The 19,193-nt window shown below is 38.4% G+C and overlaps 1 protein-coding gene across 1 annotated transcript in view; it reads left to right on the top strand.

Annotated features, from left to right (window-relative positions):
• LOC150086026 (ankyrin repeat domain-containing protein 13D-like) overlaps positions 1–19,193 on the top strand; it is a 204,548-nt gene that overhangs the window by 9,102 nt on the left and 176,253 nt on the right. Inside the window, exon 2 of the mRNA XM_090373656.1 lies at positions 4,800–4,935. Coding sequence (XP_090229782.1) covers positions 4,800–4,935 — 136 coding nt within the window. The remainder of the gene's footprint in view (positions 1–4,799; positions 4,936–19,193) is intronic.

The raw sequence follows: 19,193 nt of genomic DNA, 5'->3' as shown, positions 1-19,193 counted from the left end.
GGTCAACTCTCCACTGACTATATGTGATTGTTTTGCACTGCATGAAATATACCTGTGCTATGATTCGATTGCTCAAGTCTGATGATACTTGCAATTAAGCAAGTATCGTCATTCCAGATCTAGATACTTCATTCCATGTGGGGCATAGAGGCTCCGCCACTACCTTTCACTGAATTCTGCTGCTGCTACTTCTTCCTTAATCACAACCCATGATTTTCCTGTGTTCTTCATCTCTTTCTTTACTGTTTTTTTTTATATTATCTTAGATTTTTCTCATCCCTGTAGGTTCCACTACCTATTATTATAGTCAGCAGTGCAGCACTGAAGTTGAACATATAGGTGTGAGTGGAATGGGAAAAATACTGTAAATGAAGAAAAAAATTGTTGACTCTATTTCTGATGAGGTTATACAGCATTTGTGCATAATTTTTCTAGATTATATGATAATGTGTCATATATCGTGTTATTTGATGTAAATATTGGCTTGCCTTCCTCCAACCCATATTATTATGTAACAATTTTTCATTCTGTTGCTCAAGACACTCCCACCTTTAATACATCATAGCATTTCATCTGACTATCCTTCCTTATTTTGATCTTTATAAACAATATTAATAGTAATAATATTTTGTTTAATTTAGAGCCATTCACGCATTACATAGCATGGTTTTTTTGTAATATATGAAAGCTGAAATATGGATATACTAAATTATTTGTTAAATGAAAAACACTTTACACTACTTTTGTGATAAAACTTTATTGAAAGCTAAATTTTGGGAAATTTAAATTTGCCTAGCAATAGTTTCCCAAAGTGTAATATCAAAAATGTCACCTGCAGATTAATTATTTTAAGCATTATATAATTATTTAATTTTATTTTAATTATTATTTAATTATTTATTTTGAATGTACATATGGGATTTAGCTTTTAAATTGTAACTGTAATTTTCCAGCATTTAGCGTTCAGTAAACTAAGTTTTATCACAAACATGGTGTAAGGTGTTTTTCATGTCACAAATAATTTAATGATTTTTTAACTTTTTGACCCACCACATTACATTTGTAACAATGGCTTTGATCCCTATTATAAATTTTTAAAACATTGTTTATACTAAGGCCACCAGAGGAGTTCAGAATTTTATTGTGAGCTGTTTTGTTGTAGCTCATATAGAACACAGTTAACAACACCTCAGCAACCTCTCCTTATTTTGATTTTGATAAACATTAAATGAAAATATTTTGTTAGATTCAGAGGCCATCACACATTATGTAATGATTTTTTAAACATTTTGAGCCATCTTTATGATTCGGTACCTCTAAACATCTTCATGCTTCTTCAGCCTTTTAAAAAACATGCAACTGAAGTGCTTCTCAACGTTTTCTATCTGCCATTCTGTAAGAACTCTTTATCGTATACACATGGCACATTTGTATGCAATAAAGACATACACAACACCCTTTACAGCTACAAGCCAGTGGTTTACAAATATCTGCGTGCCTTTTATGTCACCCAAACTCATTAAGTTGAATTGTAACTTTACTCACTTTGTATTTTTACTTTCATAGCACCATTTTGTTATCTCTCCACTTTGTTATTAAATCAACCCCAGGGGCTAACATCTGGTGAGTATGGGCTTGGCACACCCAGGATCCTGAGCTGGATATCATCATTCTTCTTTTTCTTGGTGATTTCCTTCTACTTCTCTCTCTCTCTCTCTCTCAGGGTAACTCAGAAATTTTTTTTTTTTTAGCTGGTACAGCATAAGCCTCAGGCTTCCTTGCACCATATGGCTAATAATAATAATAATAATATTACTATTATTATATAATAATACCGAAGCAGAGGACAAATAGAACCTTGTGGAGAGTCACAGACCACCTGAATCGGTACATAATACCGTATTACCTCGACAGCAATGGTGCAACACTGGAGGCCATCCACACAGCCGTATATTGTGCTGCAGTAGGAGCCACGAGGATTAACGGGAGAGAAGTGAGAGACCAGCAGCAGAAGAACCGAAAACAAAACAAAATGAACCACTAGCTTGGGAAAGAAGACTTCAGCAGAAGATAGAAGAATTAAGAGTCAAGATAGACCAATTGACCCAGTACCAATGGGGCAATAGGAGTAAGAAATTAATTGGAAAAGTGAAGAGCATCCTCAAGAGAGACAGCATCCACAGCAAACATGAGACAAAAAATCAGAGAATAGGAGAGTACTTGGACACATTCAAGCAGAACCTCCTTGCACTCAGCAAGAGAACTGTGCCGATACAAAGAGAGCTCCCAGAGGAAAATAAACAACCGAATCTTCATTGAGGACCAAAGAGGCTTCTACAGGAATCTTGGAGAAGACAAAAAGATATGTGGGTTACACAGTCTTGTCATCCATCAACCAGACATAATTTGTCACAGTTGAATGAATTATATGAGCCCCTGAGCGAAGAATAACAAAATGAATGGCCATGGAATTCTATCACAATAATTAGACACAAAAATTTGAGAAAACTAATAGAGTGGACCACGGAAAGTTTACATGTGGACAGCGTGTTGCTTACCACTGGAATAAACTGCATTCCTAAGTGATCAAAGTTGAGATTCTGGGTAAATTAAAGGAACATCTGGACTAGTACCTTCTGAACTTGCTAAAAATGGATAATAGTTGTAGGGACAGGTTTTTTTTTGTGTGTGTCTTTACTAATAATAATTCATTTGACTAAAATTCAGTGGATGCTGATACCCGGTCAACAGGAGTTACATCAATGAGTTTACACAAATTATTTTAGAGCTTAGATGAGGTTGTAAACAAGTTGTCAGTGTCAATGAAATCAGGCTGTTCTGAAAGAAGCCTAATGGAACTTTCATCGTGAAGGAAAGAACTTGTTCGAGCATAAATCATCTATGAATCAACTTCCTCCTTCTGGGGAGCATTGTCACTTAGAATCTCAAGTTTGAAACTGATACTTTTTTACCACTATGAGAACCAAAGAGCATTGAAAAACTTTGGTTTCCTGTGGTTTTTAAGTTCAAAAAAAGAAAGGCTTCCTGGACCTTATTCCGTGTGTGGTTCTCTCATCAGTTCTTTACTGCAGCAAAGATTTATCTCAGTAAGAATGACATTAGAGAAGGCACTGCAGATGGTCAGCAGTGCTACATGCTACCCAGGCAACCTTGATGAAATCAGTTTGTGATGGGATGTTGAAAATGGAATAAAAAAGGCCATATTCTTTTCCCCAATACAAAATAAATCTTGAGGTCCATGGATCAGAATGTAATTACTAATCCAAGCAATGCCACTGTGTGAGCCCATTCATTAAATGCTTAGATACCACAAATGGAGAAAAGACCCATCTTAAAACAATGTTGAAAGCAGTTGAATGCCAAGAATATAATAGAGAACATTACAGTTGCCTATGATGAAATAATTTCCCGCTACATGATAGCAGTAGTAGTAGTAGTAGTAGTGGCGGCATTTGATGCAAGAAAGCAAGTGTATGAGCTTGCGATGGAAGTTATGGTTTGAATGTATCATCAATTTCCCTGGATTCCAAGAGGAAACATGCACAAAAGTTTAGGAAAGGATTGTTCAGTTTGGAATTAGAGCCATATGATATTGAAGAACTATTGATGCCACTGCTGAAAAGTTCAACATTTCACACCTGGTTCAATTGAATGAATTTAAGGCCTCAGAGGAGTTACTTGATGAAAAGACAGAGAATAATAAACCAAGAACTTCGACATTGTTGGATTTCTTCAAGCATGGGAGGCAAAGAAGGAGCTTGTTATGATTCCTGATGCAGAGAGAGTGAAATAGATATTCTCAATGAACTTGGACAATATCCCAATTGCATAGAGCTCTTTCTTGTAGCCAGTGCTTGGAATGGAAAATTTTACAAAATGGAATGCTCATCAGGATAATAGATGCAGAAGGCAATTAATGCATATATATATACGTGACATTAGGGCTCACATCTGGTGAGTATGGGCTTTGGCACACCCAGAGTCCTGAGCTGGATATCATCATTCTTCTCTTTCTCTCAGGGTAACTCAGAAATATTTTTTCTGGTTTGTAGATCAAGAGGGAATCAGCTTTCACTGAGTAAACTGTTATGTGTATTTTAGGTTTAAATCAAAAAAATTATTATTATTTAGTTTTTATTGCTGTTATATTTATTCATAAAATGGGTTTATTGCCCAAGCTTATGATTTCCTTAGAGCTAATTATCACTATATACATGCAAGCCAATTGCATCTTATCCATTACACTTTTAATTAACCAATTAACAACTGACATTGAGAGCCTACTATATTGGGTTTTTGAATTAAAAGCATTTTTTGTGCCTGTGTGAGAAAGAAATTTTTTAGTAATGTACTGTAAATTGTATTTCAAACAAGTTTTATCATTAGCAAGATATATTCTTGCTGTATCTGTGATCTACATTCAGTCTTAATTTAATCATTCTCTTTATCAGAAAGATAATTCTTAGAGCTCTCCAGAAGTGTGTAGCGAGTTTTTCTTGATGACATAGTTATTAAAGGGCTATTTTCAAGTTAAACCCAAATAAACAAACTTATTCTGGAATAAAAAATTATAACTTTGCATTTTTAAATATGAAAGAAGCATAACTTAGATCAACTCTAATAATAATCATCATATGGCATGACTCTGGTAATTAGACCTTTATAGCAAAGTGCAATATTGCAGTATTCTTGTTCATATTAAAACTATAATTGTAAGTTTGTAATTTTTATTATGAATTGTGTGGATGTTATTTGATTTTGATTACTGTTATTGTTAGCATGATATTGAAAAACAAGATAGTCGGGGTAGAACTCCCTTGATGTTGGCTGTAACTCTGAACCACATGGAATCTGCTCGTATACTTTTACATCACGGAGCAGATGTTATGGTAGAAAATAGAGAAGGCTATACAGGTAATAAAATTTATCGAACTTTTCTTCTTGTGTTTTTTTTTTTTTTTTTTTTTTTTCAAATAATTTTGGAAATTGCTTTTCAAGATCTGCTTGTATGATCTGTAAAGAATTAAGAGGACAAAAGAACTGAATTTTTAATTTGTTTGTAATCACACAAAAACTCATAGGTATTGTTAAACATTTTGATCATGTTTGACAAAGATTTCTCAAATTTTTGTTAGAGAAAACAAGGAGATATAGGCCTACTTTTTTGGAAAAGTATTGCGATATGTGAAAAGTATCATTGCATCTGAATAGGCTGAGTGGTTTTGGATTAAAAAAATTCTGTAAAAATTAAAATAATTTCCTACACAAGTGTTCATCAGGTTTGCCATAACCATTCTTCCAGTGATGTTAGTGAAAGTCTAAAATGCTGATGCAGATGATACTCAGGTTTCATTTGAAAGTTAAGTGTGGAAAAAATTGGTAAATGGTCATTTTGCCATAGATAAATCTTCTGCTTACACTTTCACTCTGGTTTAGCTATTTTAGTAACCTGGTTTAGTAACCCTGAGTATATCTGCCATGTGTATATTCCCTAATACTGTGAATACCCAGTATATTGGAAGTAACCACCCAGACACAAACAAAAGTTAGATGGTTTTGAGGTGGAGTCCAGATTAAATGGAGGAATGGCCAATCCTCTGTGACACCATGCAGTCCTAGTTGTTAGAATTCTCATCACTTGGTATAATATTACTAATTGCTTAATGGAGGAGTAAATAGACCAAACCACTTTGGGTCTCCAGAGCAAAGCTTCAGCTTTTCCTTGTCTCTTTTGTCATGCAGTATCCTCTTGGGATTATGACGGGCATTATGGCAAGACTCAACAGTATTTACATATCATGGCATAGCTTTAAAATAATTTTTCAGGCTGACTGTTATGTTGCCCACTAGACAATCTATTGATAATGCTTTAAAAGCAGAGCTCAGAATGAACTGGAGTGCATTGGAACGCTGTTCGGGTTCATCACACATACTTCAGTGATAGTGTACATATTTGATTATTAAATATTAACAAGAATTCAATTTTGTAAAATTTTTCATTTGACCTCTGTCAAGAGGCATCTGGATCAGCTAGTGAATAATTTACTGTCTCTGCTCTGCCAGCTGTGATTGTAGGGAATCTGAATAGTGTGCATGCAGGACCACTACCAAAACCCTTGGTTTTGTGATATGCCAGTGACTTTGCTCTTGGTTTCATATTTGCAAGATTTTAATTATATGTTGTTTGGTTATGTTGGTTAATGTTGCTGAAGAAATTTAGAATTTAAAATACTATAAAACTTTTTTTTTTTTTTTTTTTTTCTAAAATGATTCCATGTACCTGGTCTAAAAGAAAATCTTATTGTATCAGATATATAAATATCTTCTTCTTCTTCTTCTTCTTCTTCTTTGGTCCTTACCTGGCAGCTGGGGGAGGCGGTTGGCCACGCAACCAGTATGCTGCTGTAGGTGCCGCAGGGTTTCGGACTTGCTCTGTGATGTTCTTCCATACCTTACGATCCATGGCTTCAGTTCTGGCCTGGTTAAGGTCGAGACGTCGGCTCTTCAAGTCATCTTCCACTTGCTTGGCCCACGTTTTCCTAGGCGCGGTCCGTTGGATGCTCCATTGGGTGGGTCGTTGTCTCCAAAGGAGTGTGGATGGTATTCTGTTCGTGCCCATTCTATATACGTAGCCAAACCATCTGAGCCTTCGCTTCTGGATTTGGTCGGCAATGGTTGGTTGCTGTTGGCATCTGGCGCGGATGGTATCATTAGTGATGCGGTCGCGAAGAGAGATGCCCAAGATCTGCCGCAGGCATCGCATTTGGAATACCTCGAGTTTGTTCAAATCTAACTTGAGACAAATCCATGTTTCCGATCCGTAAAGAAGAATGGGCAGGATCAAAGTCCGGAAGAGTCGGATTTTAGTCTTTGTGGAAATGTTGGTCCTCTTCCACAGACACCATTTGAGCGAGGCGAACGCAGTGGCCGCCTGTCCAATTCTGCTGTGGATTTCCATGGTGGATGCAACTTTCTTCTCCTGGACCAGCGACCCAAGGTATTTAAAGTCCTGCACTTGCTCGATCTGGACGCCTTCAAGATAGATGGTGGCTTGCGACCCATCTGTTGTCAGGGCCTTTGTCTTACCAGCATTGATCTTCAAACCGTATGGCCGGGCAATGCGGGCAATGTCGTAGAGGATGTCCATGGCTTCAGCGTCGTTACTGGCAAGGATAGCACTATCATCAGCAAACATCAGGTCAGTCACATAGTGATCCTTGTCATATTGTATGCCCTGTCTGTTTCTGAATGCTTGCCTCATAATGGCGTCGACCACGATGTTGAAAAGCAACGGGGAGGCTACATCCCCTTGGCGGACTCCAGTTTGGATGGTAAATTCCTCAGATAAATCGTTCTGGATGCGCACCTGGCTGGTTAAACCGTTGTATGCAGTTTGGAGGAGTGTGATGACTTTTCGAGGTACATGTTCAACCTCTAGTAGTTTCCATAAGGCAGGCCGGTGGACACAGTCGAAAGCAGACTTAAAGTCAATGAAAACAATGACGGTTCGCTGTCCACACCGGATCCTCTCCTCCATCAGCTGACGAATGGCAAAGATTTGATCACAGCATCCTCGCCCGGGTCTAAATCCTGCCTGTTCTTCTCGACTGGTTTGCTCGCGATGTTTTTGCAGTCTTGACTGGATGATCTTCATAAAGACCTTTCCGATGATGGAAAGGAGGCTGATGCCACGGTAGTTCTTGCAGTCCCGGTTATCACCTTTCTTGTGGATCGGTACGATAATGGCTTTCCTCCATGTTAACGGAATTTGTTCAGTGCACCAGATGGTTTTGAGGAGTGAGTGTAGTCGGCGAAGCAGTACATCTCCCCCGGCTTTGATCGCTTCTGTGGTGACTTGGTCCACTCCTGGTACCCTGCCATTCTTCAGGGATTGTATGGCTGCTTTCACTTCTTCTACTGTAGGCTCAACATCGACCATGGAGACCTCAGGGGGGTCGATCGAGAGTGCTGTTGCTGGCGGTCCCTGAGGTGGGTCGTGATTATACAAAGCTTTGAAGAATTCACTCCACCGTTGCAGGCGTTCGGATGGTGATCGCACGAAGGTCCCATCAGCATTCTTGATGTTGTCACTAGTCAATTTGGTCTTTCCACTCAGACATCTGAGGGTGCGGTAGAGAGTGCGGTACTCGTTTTTGGACGCCGCCACTTCAAGATCGTCTGCCACTTGGTTCCAGTATGCTTCTCTTTCTGCTGTCATTCTTTGTCGGACTTCTCGGTTTAGCTGCCGGTACCGTTCAAAGTCGACCAACTTTGCCTGTTTCCGTTTGTCCACGAGGTCGAGGCACTCGTCTAATATCCATGGTTGCGTTCGACGTCGGGCAGGTGGACATAGGGGCTTGGCACATTCCAGGATGGCATCAGAGATCTGCTTTTCTTCTTCATTTATATCCTCGGGCACAGCCAGCATCTCGAAGCGGTTGGATAGGGCGATCTGATATGCCTGTTTGTTGGCAGCATTCATTAGCTGCCTCCAGTCCAGCTTGGCTGACCGAGATGATCTTTTTGCATGCCGTAATTTGAGCTGCACCTTAGCCCGGATGAGGTAGTGATCAGATCCGCAATCAGGTCCCCTCATGGCACGAACGTCCATGAGTGATGAGCAAAATCTGGCATTGATCAAAATGTAGTCCAGGATTGCTGAGTCCTTGCCAGATGGATTTCGCCATGTAAGTTGATGTTTTTGAGGGTGCTGGAAATGGCTGTTTCCAATGATCAGGTTGTTAGATGCGGCAAAGGACAACAAACGTAAGCCGTTGTCATTGATCTTCCCATGGCCAAACTTGCCCATTGTTGTTTCCCAACCAGATCTGTCCACGCCAATATGGGCATTAAAGTCCCCTGCGAGGATGATCACTTCTGTCTGCGGAATTGAATCCAGCGTATGTTGGAGCTGGTTGTAGAAGTCATTCTTGGTCGGGTCCAGGCTAGTCTCAGTTGGCGCATAGGCGGAGATAATATGGGTCTTGATGGTGCCCTTGACAGTAAGGACTGCCAGGTGGTCCGATATTGGTTGGAAAGTGATCACACTACTGGTGGCCTGAGCATCGACCATAAAGCCCACTCCTGCTTCTCGTTTCTCACCACCAGAGTAGAATAGCATAACCACTTCATTAGGTGCTGGTGGTTGGATGATCATCGTTCCAGACCCGGTGAGTCTTAATTCGGATAATGCCGCGATTGATATCTTGCACCTAAGTAGTTCTTGGGCAATGATTTCCTTTTGTCCAACGTGGTGCCCCGTTCGAACATTCCATTCGCCAATGTTAATTGTCCTTTTCGGCGTAGTAAGCTTATTGCTGTGGCCAGTGAGCTGGCGCATCGGCTACCCCGGATGCGGTAACATTGTTATAACAGCTTGTTCTGTGGCCAGTGGTCCACTTCACACCAGTACCCTGGGTCCCCAGTGCTGGCGCATCGGCTACCCCGGATGCGGTAACATTGTTGTAAGAGCTTGTTCCGAATTTCATGCGGTTTCTTGCCTAGTTTCCCGGTTCTGGTCATTTCGGCAGGATGACCACCCTCCTCCTCCTTTTAAATATTAATAAATAATATATAAATATATTATTTATTAATAGTACAATTAATTATTCTATTAATAGTGCTACTGTAGATTCCTTCTTGTATGTTCTTTCATAGCTATAAATGGTACACATGCTTCAAATAAGATGAGAATTTTATTTTTTAAAAGATAGATTTTAAAAAAAAATTGTGCAGTCTTCCCTTTTTAGATTTTTGCAGTGATATGTCCTGCATCTATTTTTTTATGGCATAGACCAAAAGAAGCACACTCTAATGAAAACCACTGATCTCTCAAATTGTAAGGTTACCACCATGGGTTGTCCCATGTTATACTACTGATAAACAACACTTTTCTAAAAGAGATGTTACTTATTAATAATGAGATTCCATCCTCCCAGATGGCCATTTCGGTGCTTATTGGCACCTTATTTGTGGGAAGTCATGCACCTAATCATTAGAGCAGTGTTTCTCAACCTGTGTGGTACGGTACATTAGTGTGCCACAAGTATGCTTCAGGTGTGCTGCGGAAAATGCAAATAAAAAAAAAATTAATAAATCCAAGTTTTATAATAAAAATTAATTCAAATAAAAAATTCATTTATTTATGCTGCACTGATCTCAGCCCCTTCCAGTGGTTAATGTGACGTCACATTTTGATTCCTGGTACTAGATCTGTTCACCTTTAATCCTTTATTCACCTTTTGATTCCTAGTAGTTGATCTTTTCACTTTTATTCGGCCATTCTTATCACTTGAGAGATCTCCCATGCACTCTGCAGTTGTATAAGCACAACTTGTAAGTCCCCGGGTGCCAAGCGATCTTCCCTGCGACTTCTACTGCGATTATATTAGAGAGATAAGTTTTCCCCTTTGAGTTCACACTTGTTTTCTTCTGTTATTCAAATATATAATAAGAGTTTTCTTTCTTAAAGCATAAGGAAGAAGTTTCAGAAAGGAAAGTAACCTTTCTTAATTTTTCTGTGTACTAACCTTCTACTTTACTCGCTTGGTCACGTGGTGGCACTACTCCTGCCTCCCCATGGCGGGGCTGGACCTGGGTGAAAAGACACCACCAAGGACTAAAAGGAGTTTAAAATGGACCAAAAAACTGACAACACAAGATTGGAGAAAGTTAACTCCAACAAATCTGCTGACTTACAACCGAACGTGTCTCAGGCTAAGCGAATGAAAATCAACAGCTCTCGGCCTACTGTTCCTTTCATTTTGGTGATTCATTCGTTATCAACACAACCCATTGGGAAATTATCCCCATTCTTAGTCAGAAGAGTATAGAGTTCATGGTTGGATGATAAAACGATTACAATTGGGTGATCTCTTAGTAGAAACCTCACTAAGTCATCAATCTGAGAAATTGTTAAAAACAAAAACTTTTGCAGGACTGCCAGCTGAAATTACTCCCCATAATTCCCTGAATACATCAAAAGGTGTTATTACCGAATGGGACCTTTTGACTGTTTCAGAGGAAGAATTACTGCACGAGCTAACAGAACAACAAGTGATACATGTTAGGAGGATAATGATGAAGAAAGATGGAATTCTCACTCCAACCCTATCAGTTATTCTCACCTTTACCAAACCTTCTCTTCCCCACTCAGTTAAAGCAGGATATTTAAATTGCAAAATCCCACCATATATACCGAATCCAATAAGGTATTACAACTTTCAGTGATACAGACACTCTCAGGCAACATGTCGTAGTGATCCCATCTGTCCACTCTGTGAATCGAAAGAACACAATCAAGCAAACTGCACATCCTCTACACCACTCTGTACAAACTGTTGTGGAAATCACCCTGCTTTTTCAAAGACATGCGAAATGTGGATATTGGGAAAACAAATTCAAAAATACAAAGTAGAAAATAAAGTGTCTTATCCAGAAGCAAGAAAACAGATACTTGCAACCAAACCTGCTTCATCAGTGAAACGACAGCAAACTATAGCCACTCAAACAGAGGTTGCAATACCTCTAAATCAAATTATAGACTGGAGTAAAGTAATATTAATGACAAAAACAGCTTCACAAGAAACATCCAGTGCTAAAGAGCAGGATACTTCCATGCCTGGAAAGCAGAAATCAGAAGTAACATCTTCAAAAACAAGCAAACAGCATCTAGTAAACCGTGTGAACAGAAACAAACAAACATAGACGAAATGGATACGGATGAACAGAGAGAGAGAGAGAGAACATACTAGAACTACACCCTGCAGAATATATTGATACACCTCGTCCTAATTTTCCAAAGAAAGACAGACCCAAATATGATAAACGAAAAAACTCAAAAGTGCAGTCAGATTCAACAAATAGTTTTGAGACCTACATAATGCAGTATATCATTATACAACGAAATTGTCATGATTTACATGGAAAATTGGATGAAATAAAAGATATTATTCAGCAGTATAAACTGGTCTGCATTTGCCTTCAGGAGACCCATCTAACACTTCAATCTTCACCCACATTTCAAAACTATACACTTTTCAGGAGAGACAGAAATGATAACAGAACTGCCAAAGAAGGAGTGGCAATTTTGGTGAATACTAATATACCAGCTAAGCAAACAACATTAAAAACCAACTTAGAAGCAGTAGCAGTGAGAATAGCCATCGGAATTTCTATCACAATCTCATCCCTTTATCTTCCACCAAATATTCCTATCTCCAGATGGAATTAAACGATCTTACTATGCAGCTTCAACCTTCCTATTGCCTTATGGGGGATATGAATGCCCATCATCATCTGTGGGGATCACACTTATATCAGTTTTGCTACAGGTATCACTTCTGCAATAGACTTAACAATATGTTCTCCATCAATTTATCCCAGTATAGAATGGTTCGTATTAAGTGATCCTTACAACAGTGATCATTTTCCGATAGCATGTTCCATACAGACACAATCGACTCTTACAGAAGAAACTAGAACAGTATGGAATTTTAAAAAAGCTAATTGGAGTAAATATATGCAATTAATCAAGCTGGATAAGCAATTAATAGAAACGTTGCCAATAGATGATGCTGTCATATATATCAACGATCAACTGCTAGAAGCTTTGAAAGCTACAATACCGCAAATAAGTAGGACAGGGCAGGCACGGTACAACTCTTAGTGGAATGCAGAATGTGTGACGGCAAAAACAAAACAAAATCGTACATGGAATAGATTCCGGAATATCCAACTACCCTCAATTTGATTGCATATAAAAAAGCCAAAGCCGAAGCGAGGAGAATTCAGAAGGCAAAGAAAAATTCTTGGATCATGTTTGCCTCCACACTTACTAGGAACTCGAGTCCCAGTTTAGTGTGGAAGAAAATTCGGATTTTAAGTGGAAGATATCCAAGCATACAATCTCCAATCTTCCATTGGAAAGGGCAGGACGTTTCTACAACAGACGAGATATCAGAAATTCTGGCTGAATCTTTTGCTTCTACATCAGCAGTTACAAGCTACAGCACTGACTTTCAAAAATGTAAAGAGTAAGCTGAACGGAGTAAGTTGAATTTCTCTACCAAGACATCTCATTACTAAAAGAGTAATTACTTAAAACCATTACAAAATTGCCTAATAGTGCACCAGGTCCCAATGGAATTTATTATACTATGATACAACACCTAAATTCTGATTGTCTGGATATCCTACTAGCTCTATATAATAAATTTTTCTGAACAACCTGTATCCATCTATATGGCGGCATGCAATTGTCCTTGTATTTCCCAAACCCAGAAAACCCACAGAATTCCAATTATCAGTATTATCACGAATGCAATAAGATCGAGTTTACTACCCATTTATAATTAGATGCACTAACAGAAAAGCCCAATAAACCGGAAAGTGCAAATGTTTTTATTGTTTTATGGTCATCACCTCCAGAAACGTGCTTTAGAAAAATATAAAGGCATTCAAAATTGATTCTTATAACAAGAACGTATGATAATGATGAAAATGTAGTCCAACTTCCATTATAAAAATGACCTTTTAGAGAGATAAATAGCTTAGTTATATAGCAAAAGTTTCAACTTTTCCTGCTCAAGTAGCTAACAAACTAAATGAATATTTTACATCTACATTCACATATGAGGAGTTATTCCGTGAGGGGAATTCTAGAGGTGTATTAAACTTTGGCAGTAAGCTAGATAATCTTGTAATAACTGAGAGTAAAGTGGAGGAGAAATTGTTGAAGATAAACATAAGAAAGGCACCTGGGGTGGATGGAATCTATCCAGTTATATTAAAGAAGGCAGCAAAGGAAGTAAGCAAACCCTTAGCCATAATTATGAGAGCTTCCCTGGAATCAGGGGAGGTACCCATGGACTGGAGATGTGCAAATGTGACCCCAGTCCACAAAGGAGGATCAAAGGGAGACACGGGTAATTACAGACCTGTTAGTTTAACTTCTGTTCCAGGGAAATTAATGGAGGCACTGGTTAAAGAAGCATTGCAGGATCATCTAGACAAGACTTCAGTTATAGCTCGGACACATCATGGGTTTGTTAAGGGCAAGTCTTGTCTGACCAATTTGATTGGATACTATGATGCAGTCACAAAGAAACTGGATGCAAAGAATAACTTTGATATCATATATTTGGATCTTAGAAAGGCCTTTGATACTGTTGCACATGGAAAACTGCTGCACAAATTGGAGCAGTGTGGCATTGGAGGCAAATTGCTGGTATGGATAAAGGGATGGTTGAGTGGGAGAAGACAGAGAGTGGTAATCAATGGACACTGCTCTTCGTGGACTAATGTTATTAGTTAGTGAAGTCCCTCAGGGTTCATTGTTGGGTCCATTGTTGTTTTCTGTATTTATAAATGATATTGATGATGGTATATCAGGCTTAATGTCCAAGTTTGCAGACGATATGAAGGTTGGCAGGGTTGTTAATGACAATAATGACAGTACGCTGCTGCAACAGGATCTAGAAAAGTTGAGCAGATTGACTGAGAGGTGGCAAATGAAGTTTAACTTTGACATATGTAAAGTACTACATATGGGAAGCAGTAACCCCAGAGTAATGTATCAACTCTGCGGTACTACACTGACAGTGGTAGAAAATGAAAAGGACCTGGGGGTAATTGTGCAGGCAGATATGAAGTTTTCTGAGCAGTGCAGATGGTCTGCAAGAGTAGCTCATGATGTCTTGTCAATATTATACAGGAATTTTTGTAGCAGGGATAAGGAGGTGATTATCCCCTTGTATAAGGCAATGGTCAGGCCATACCTTGAGTACTGTATACAGGCCTGGAGGCCTCATTTTAAAAAAAGATGTAGAGCTGTTGGAACGAGTACAGAGAAGGGTGACAAGATTAGAGAATGGAACAAAGGGTTGCTCTTACGAAGAGAGGCTTAAGTTTTGCAAATTACAGTTTCTAGAGACTAGACACCTGCGAGGTGATCTGATTGAGGTGTATAAAGCCTTGAATGGTTTGAACATGCTCAATGCTGATGGAATTCTTCCTCTTGCTCAGAATAATTGCCTGAGAGGGTATAAATTCAAATTGAGGAAAGGTGGTTGTAGGATTGATGTGCAGAATTTTGCCTTTAGCCAGTGGGTGGTTGATTGCTGGAACAATATATCTGTGCGGTGTCACACAAATATAAGGAATGCTGAACTGGAATTTGGGGAGTATAATGGGTTCAGAAAGGATAGACAGGATAGAAAGGGAGGAGGTGTTATGCTGTTAATTAAGAAAAACATAAAATCAAAAGAAGTGCATCCAGTTGATATAGATGAACAGTGCACTGTTGAGTCAGTTTGGTGTGACATAAGCACTGCGAAAGCAAATATAAGAGTAGGAGTGTGTTATAGGCCCAATGACTTGAATGAGTACAATGAACAATTGTACAGAGAAATAGAGTGGGCTAGTAAATCGGAATGTCTTATAATGGGAGATTTTAACTTCCCAGATATTGACTGGAACTTGTGGGTTGGTCACTCACACACTAGTCAGACTTTTGTGGATTTATTGGATGATTGTTTTCTGCAGCAGCATGTTCGAGAGGCAACCAGAAAAAGTAATACTCTTGATCTGGTTATCAGCAGTGATCATTCGTGTATTAAGAATTTCCAGATAAAGGAATCACTAGGTGGCAGTGATCACAGTTTACTGATGTGGGATTTACTTAAAGATTTAATTACCATCGGGTTTTGCTTCTGTAAGGGTGAGTACGGTGGTCTCCGACAGTTTTTAAATTCTGTACAGTTTGATCAACTGACGATGTTACCAACAGTACATTCTAAGTGGGAAGCATTCAAGGAATTAATAGTGGAAGCTACTAAAAGTTTCATACCTATTAAGAAATATTGTTCATGATTTAGGCCAAAATGGTTATCTAATGAGACTCATAACAGAGAAGAAAAAATGCATGAGATGCATATAAATTATCAAGTGACTCAGAAGCCTATGGCAAATATAAGCTAGTCTGTAATCAGGTCACAAAAGAGGTTAGTCAGGTGAAGGCAGATTACGAGAAATCCTTGGAAAAAGATGCTAAGAAAAACAGGAAGGATTTCTTTACTTATATAAACTCTAAAAGAAAGAGGATGAATCTGATTGGTCCACTTGACATCGATGGTTCGACTGTTGATGATCCTGCTCAGACAGCAAACAAACTGAATGAGTATTTTGCATCTACATTCACACATGAGGAATTATTAAGGTTTGAAAATGGCAGATGGTTATCAAATTGTAGCAGGATACTTAATTATTTTGTAATAACTGAGAGCAAAGTGGAGGAGAAATTGTTGAAGTTAAACATAAGAAAAGTACCTGGGTGGATGGGATCTATCCAGTTATATTAAAGGAGACGGCAAAGCAACTAAGCAAACCCTTAGCCATAATTATGAGAGCATCATTGGACTCGGGAGGTTCCCACGGACTGGAGATGTGCAAATGTTTCCCCAATTCACAAAGAATGGATCGAAGGGTGACACGAGTAATTACAGACCATTAGTTTAACTTCTGTTCCAGGTAAAATAATGGAGTCACTGGTTAAAGATGCATTGCAGGATCATCTAGACAAGACTGCAGCAATAATTCAGACACAGCGTGGGTTTGCTAAGGGAAAGTCTTGTCTGACAAATTTGATAGGATATTATGATGTGGTTACAAAAGAACTGGATGCAAAAAATAATTTTGATATCATATATTTGGATTTCAGGAAAGCTTTTGACACTGTTGCGCATGGAAGACTATTATACAAATTGGAGCAGAATGGTATTAAGGGTAAGTTGCTACAATGGATAAAAGGATGGTTAAGTGGGAGAACACAGAGGGTGGTAATCAATGGGTGCTGCTCTTCGTGGACTAATGTTATTAGTGGAGTCCCACAGGGTTCGGTGTTGGGTCCACTGTTGTTTTGTATATTTATCAATGATATTGATGAAGGTATATCAGGCTTAATGTCGAAGTTTTCAGATGATACAAAGGTTGACAGGGTTGTTAATGACAGTAATGGCAGTGTGCTACTGCAACAGGATCTAGATAATTTGGGCAGATGGTCTAAGAAGTGGCAACTGAAGTTTAACCTTGAAAAATGCAAAGTACTGCATATGGGTAGAAGTAACCCCAGAGAAACATACCAACTGTGTGGTACTACACTTAAGGTGGTAGAAAATGAAAAAGACCTGGGAGTAATTGTGCAGTCAGATATGAAGATTTCTGAGCAATGCAGACAGGCTGCCAGGGCAGGTCATGGGGTTTTGTCAGTGATATATAGGAATTTTGCTAGCAGGGAGAAGGAGGTGATTGTCCCTCTGTATAAGGCAATGGTCAGGCCACGACTTGAGTACTGCGTACAGGTCTGGAGGCCTCATTTTAGGAAGGATGTTGATTTGCTTGAGCGTGTACAGAGAAGGGCAACAAGATTGGTGAGGGGAATGAAGGGATCCTCTTACCAAGAGAGGCTTAAGTTCTGCAAATTGCAGTGGCTGGAGACTAGGCACCTGCACGGTGATCTGATTGAGGTGTATAAGGCCTTGAATGGGTTGAGCACGCTGAATTCTGATGGGATCCCTCCACTTGTTCAGATTACGAACCTAAGGGGGCATAAATTCAAATTAAGAAAGGACAGATATAGAATAGATATGCAGAAATTTGCCTTTAGCCAGCGGGTGGTTAATTGCTGGAACAAACTTCCATCTGTCATTGTGGAAGTTGATAGGTTGAATAAATTTAAGGAGGAACTGGACAGGCATTTGGAGGGAATGGTGTGATTTTTTTTTTTTTTTGGCTGATGCTGCATAAGCTCATACACTTGCTTTCGTGCATCACATGCCACTACTACTACTACTACTACAAACTTCTGTCTGTTGTTGTAGAAGTTGATAGCTTAAATAGATTCAAAGCAGAACTTGAGAAACATTTGGAGCAAATGGATGGGTGAAATAAGGGGGGGTTTGGCTGATGCTATATAATAAGCTTGTTGTCTTGTATCATGTGCCTTTGCTAATGCTAAACTTCCAAGGACTTGGAACGAATTACAAAAAAAAAAAAAAAAAAAAACACACAATTTGTTGATGGGGTCACATTACGATATTTTCATGATACCTCCATTTTCTACGGGATGCTTCCATGATTTTTTTAAGTTTGCACAGGCCGGCAAAAACTTACATAAAATCGAATTTCTGTAAGTCGAGTATTGCAGAAGTCGGGGAGTTCCTGTATATAACTTTTTTTTATTTTGATAAAGTGTAACTATTTTTACATAGAAAGAGAAAACTGTGAAACTGAGTTACATGATGCTTTTATTTCAAAATTAAAATGCATGTCAAAATATGCTTTTAATAAACTTTAATAAAGTGATAATAAGTCATAATTATGTTAATAAATTAACAAGATTGAAATTTTTAATTGGAGACAAAAAGAACTAGCAGAAAACCATATGTAGTTTTAAATAAACTAAGTAATATGAAATATTCTTTATGAAGTAGATTTTAACTCCTTGTAAGTGCTGACACCCATGACTGCCTGACAATTCATTAGGAAATACATATCTGTACCCACTGCTTCATGCCCCATCCCCTTTTCCATATAGCTTAACCTTCTTTTAGCTATAATTCATTATTTCAATTACCCAGCTGAGATGCTGGGTAATTGAAAGGAATTAACATTGAAAAAATGGTATAAATAAAAGTGCTGTAAAACTACTGTATAGTTAGAAATATAACTATAGTGAAAGGAAAGCTGCAGAACTTTTAGAATAAGCAAGAGAAACAATATTGTCAGCTATATCAAAAAAAAAAAAAAAAAAAAAAAAAAAATGTCACTGAGTGGAATAAGATAAGTTATGCAGAAAGGGAAGAAAAACCAACAGTAAAAAAATTAATAAAGCAATGTCACTTTGTTTCCACAACATGTGAGTATTAAGAGTGTGCCATTGTCAATTCTCTTATTCAAGAAGTAGCATTCTAGTTTGCCAAAAAATTTAAAGTGAAAGATTTTCAAGCCTCATCTGAAACAGATAGTTTTAACCTATTGCTGATTGCTTAGGATCATTTTGACACTCCCCCTTCTTTCTTTCTTTTTTTTAATCCCCTGATTTGATAAGAAACTTTTCACTTTGATGTAAGGCTAGGCAGCCACTGGTAACTTTTGTTGAGCAATTATTTAATTCC

This window comes from Mastigoproctus giganteus, chromosome 5 (genome assembly GCF_048544385.1).
Source record: "Mastigoproctus giganteus isolate SK-2022 chromosome 5, ASM4854438v1, whole genome shotgun sequence".
NCBI lineage: Eukaryota > Metazoa > Arthropoda > Arachnida > Uropygi > Thelyphonidae > Mastigoproctus > Mastigoproctus giganteus.
This window is presented reverse-complemented; position numbering and strand designations above follow the sequence as displayed.